Source organism: Callospermophilus lateralis, unplaced genomic scaffold (assembly GCF_048772815.1).
Source record: "Callospermophilus lateralis isolate mCalLat2 unplaced genomic scaffold, mCalLat2.hap1 Scaffold_82, whole genome shotgun sequence".
NCBI lineage: Eukaryota > Metazoa > Chordata > Mammalia > Rodentia > Sciuridae > Callospermophilus > Callospermophilus lateralis.
The window spans coordinates 6,294,403-6,298,668 of record NW_027516260.1 but is presented as its reverse complement, the minus strand read 5'-3'; the positions used below and the strand labels follow the sequence as shown (position 1 = coordinate 6,298,668).

The following is a 4,266-nucleotide window of genomic DNA, read 5'->3' as shown; positions in this document are numbered from 1 at the left end:
TGAGGTGGATTCTCAGAATCACACAGTGGATGTTCACTATTGACCAAAGGCATTGCACAAAGATGTGGAAAATTCTCAACCCTCAAGTTTTCACTTGTACAAGAGGTGCTAGAAGAGAGCACAGCAGAAGGGACTGTCACCACTGAGGGGCCTTAGCGTGCTTGGCAGAGCAGGGTAGAGAGGACGGTCTCACCACCTGGTGCCGGAGCAACTGGATATCCACCTGTGAAAGGGAAATCTGGATGCAGACCCTCACTCCAAATGTCAGCTACATGACCTGGGACCTCGTAGGCAGGAGAGGTGCCAGAACTGTGCAACCCATAGAGGAGGCAGGACACCACAGGGCCCTAGGGGCGGCCACGGGGCTTAGATGCAACCCGAGGCCGATCCCGAGGGAGGTGCTGGATGAGCTGGACTTGGGTCCATCTAAGCATCACTGCCCTGTGAAAAATGCTGCTCAGAATGGATGAGGAGCGGCTCTGGAGAAAGTATTGCAGGGGAGGACGGGGTGGGAAGGGCTCTGCTCACACACACACACACACACACACACACACACACACAAAGAGCCCTTAAAACCCAGCACAGGAAAGCAAACGACCCAGCGCAGAGACCAGCGAAGGCCTGAAGGCACACGGCACCGGAGAGAGGGACAGCTCACGCCCCCAGCCGCCCAGCTGCAGCCCGGACCCAGCGTCCTTAGACAGAGGCCCCCTGGGGCTCCGCACCCTGGCTGGCTGCCATGGGAGGTTGTGGCCACACCGCCATATAGGGAGCAGGCCTGACCAGCAAGGGTCTGCCCGACCGCAGGCCTGACCTCGGCTCCAGAGCAGAGTACACCTGCTGTGGCCGACAAGCGTCAGGTGCTTATGTGAGGGAGAGCTGTCCTGAGAAGATGGGTATCCCTGCCCGCGAGGGCTTGTGAACCTCGGGGCATTGGCACACCCCACGCCTGGCCGACACCAGGGGCCTCTCAGCAGGTGACCCAGCAGTGGAGCCCTTGCTGTGGGCCCAACCGAGAGGAAGGCACGTCCACACACCTGCAGAGTTTGTGCCCAGCGGTTCTGAGGTGCCTGGGAAGCCTGGGCAGCCGAGAGGTGTTGTCTGTGCACGTGAGGGGTGGTCCCTCCCGTCACCGAGGGGTCACTCGGCTAATCGTGAAAGGAGCCCGGAGGAGCCAGGGCTGGAGGAGACAGAGGGGCGGTACTAATTAAGGGAGCGGCAAAGGCCACAGCCTGCCCGAGCCCGAGCCCGAGCCCGGCCAGACTCTCTGGAAAGGGCAGAAGTGCCACAGGCATCAAGGGTGAGGGGCCCGCGGCCGGCCAGCCCGAAGGGCGGGCCGGGGTCGCGAGGATTGCACGCCCAGGGCCAGCGCTGCGCGGGGCTGAGTCCCCGTCATCACGTCCACAGCACAGTGGACCCCGAGGAGGACCACGGCCTGGGCGATGGTCGTGTGTCTGGCGGGTTCCACGGTACTAATGAGCCAGCAGTAACTGATGGGCCTTCGCTGGTCTCTACGCTGGGTCATTTGCTTTCCTATGCTGTACATCTGTGCGTGGGGAGGAGGCGGCACGTGGACGCCCCGCACTGCTGGCCGGGTCTGCTGTGACCCAACACTGACCTGGGCACTGCACCACAGGCATGCGTTCAGAGAGCCCTGTGAGAACGCTGCAGACGACCCGGAAGGGGAAACTCGCGTCAACTGCAGCCAAGTGTCGCGGGGCATTTCCCAGATCCACAAGGAACTGGAATCGGCGGCTTCCAAACGCCACCCGAGGCAGTGGGCCCAGGACTGGGTGTCCCCCGCAGGGACGGAGCCACAGGCCTGCCGACGCCAGGACAGTCCGGGAGCGCAGGGCTGGCTGTGGGTAGTTGGAGCAGCAGCGCCAGCCGGGCCCTGGGGTGGGGGGCGGGCGCGCCGAGCTGCACATTGCTGGCCTGGGCCAGGGCGACTCAGCACTTTCCCTGCGCAGGGGCTCCTGGGAGATATACAGATGATCCCCGGCCTTTATAGGCCAGGGCCGGCCTGCTCCTCCTTTCCCTGGCTGGCTGCAGGGGAGGCACCTTGGTGAGGGCACCCCGGGGAGGGAGGGTGGGTGCCAAACCCACAGCGGGGCGGGGCGGGGCTGGATGCTGAGGGCCACCCGGGGCCATCTATCCTCGGGGGCAACTATCCGGGAGGGTCCTGGCCTATGCCTCCCCTGGGCTCCCTCCCATTTTGTAGGCCAGGCCGATAGGGCTGAGGGGGCTCTGAGGGGACCCCTGAGGGGGGGAGGTGGCCAAGGGACCCCAGTCGCGTGTTGGGCAGGCTGAGCGTAGGTGGTCTGGGGGCCTGCCTGAACCCCGACACCCCCTAGGCCGCGGGCCCCAGCTTTCTGCCCCAGGGTTGCCTGACCCCACCTGCCTTGCCTTCCCAGCTCCAGACACTACACAGAGTTCAGCTGCAGAAGCTTCTAGAACTTCTGGCCCCAGTCTCTGCAACTGCCATCTGAATTGGGACCCCGTTCTTCCACCCACACCACACCCCCAACTCCTCCTCTCGCTCTGCCTCCCTCCCCCCAACCCCTCCTGCCTGCCCCAGCACCTCCCTGGCCCCCAGCCTGTGGGCCTGCTCCCCTGAGAGCCCAGGGAGGGCCCCTGCTGCCCACCTGCAGAAGGTGGGCGGTGTGGCCATGTGCCCCCCACCCCAGTCAGCATGCGCCATGGGAGGGAGGGCATGTCCTGCCTCTACGCATCCTGGCTGTACCAGATACAGCATGGAAACGAGCTGAGCGTCTGCTTTGCCTGCTTCAAGGTTGCCTTCCTGGACCTCAAAGACATGCTGGAGTCCGAAGACTGGGAAGATGAGGACTGGGACTCCGAGACCGCAGAGCTCCTGGAGGCAGGGCCTGAGCAGGAGGGATCCCTGGGGCAGCCTGGGCAGGGGGGCGCCGAGCCCTGGGGCCCTGGGGCCCTGCTGTCAGAACCAGCGGGGTCAGAAGAGGTGGGCCTGGACCTCCTGTTTGTGCCCACCGAGCTGGGGCCCCAGAACGCGGTGCCCCTGGGCCTGGGCCCCGAGGATGCCGACTGGACCCAGGCCCTGCCCTGGAGGTTCGAGGGGCTGCCCCCATGCTCACACTGGCCACACCCCCTTCTCTGTGGCAGAACTTTCTGGGTGCAGACCTGCCCCCCGGGGAGCCCATGGTGCTGGAGCTGGGTACCAGCCCGCCCATGGAGCCTGAGGAGGCCGAGGCTGCTGAGGCCTGGCTCTTGGGCCTGCAGTTTGTGTCCATGGTGGGCTGCCAGGATGCTGTCTACCTTCGGAGGATGGTTCCGGGCTGGGCCCTGCAGACCCCGGGCCAGCACTGGAAACTGCTGCTGGACCCCGGGGAGGTGTGGTTGGTGAGGCTCCAGAACCCGTCCCAGCAGCAGGACCTGCACCGCTGGAAGCTGAGTGTCCTGGAGAGGGCGGGGCCAGGAGCAGAGCTAGTGTCCGCAGACTGTGCGCTGCAGAAGAGGGGCTTCACCATCGTCTCCTACTCACCCTGCAGCCAGAGGGAGGCGGAGGAGGGGGCCTCGGCCTCAAAGCCACGGTCCTGCCCCCAAGGACAGGACGTCAGCACTGCCAAGGCCCGGGGAGAGCCTGGCTGTGGTGGGAGCCTCTGTCCTGGGGGAGCTGCCCTGCTTCCAGCTCTTCAGGCCTGGGCCCCAGAACTGAGGGGCTGGGGCCCTTGTCCTGGCTGCCCACCTGGGGGGCCAGACCTTCAAGGGAAGGTCAGGAACGTTCAGGGACTTATAGCAGCAGTTACCTGTTGACTGTCACCATCACCTGCTTCGGAATGCAGCGCTGACCATAATTGTTCCTGGGCGAAAGGTCAACTGCCCCTGATGTGGGAGCAGGTCACAGAACCGTGCCTGGCTGTGAGGAGAGACGCCAGGGGTGAGACCCCCAGAGACCTGGGCGACCAGGACATGTTTTGGATCTCGTGGGGGGGGTCCTGGACGTCCTGCGGGGCCCTGACTGCAGCACTGGGATCTAGTCTGCCGTGGGAGGAGATCAGGTGGTGAATGCTGGGCACCGGGGCCTTTGGCCTGCCAATTCCTGTTCTTCTGCATGTTGTTTGGTTTCAATAAAGTCACAGAGCTCTGCTTTGTGCTCTGCGTGGTCTTCCCTTGGCAGTCCTTACGGGCCCAAGGAGTCCCCAGTGTCTGAGCCAGGCCCCATCCTACCCGGGGCCAGGAGGGGACACAGTTCAGGGCGCTGGCTCAGCCTCACGTGGGCAGTTCGTG

The 4,266-nt window shown here is 64.6% G+C and overlaps 1 protein-coding gene across 1 annotated transcript; it reads left to right on the top strand.

Annotated features, from left to right (window-relative positions):
* The first annotated feature begins 1,535 nt into the window (after nucleotides 1-1,535).
* LOC143641004 (uncharacterized) lies at nucleotides 1,536-3,792 on the top strand. The gene is given in 3 exon segments (XM_077108467.1): nucleotides 1,536-2,065; nucleotides 2,626-3,116; nucleotides 3,119-3,792. Coding segments are annotated over 3 exon segments (1,695 nt in total).
* Nucleotides 3,793-4,266: the final 474 nt, after the last annotated feature.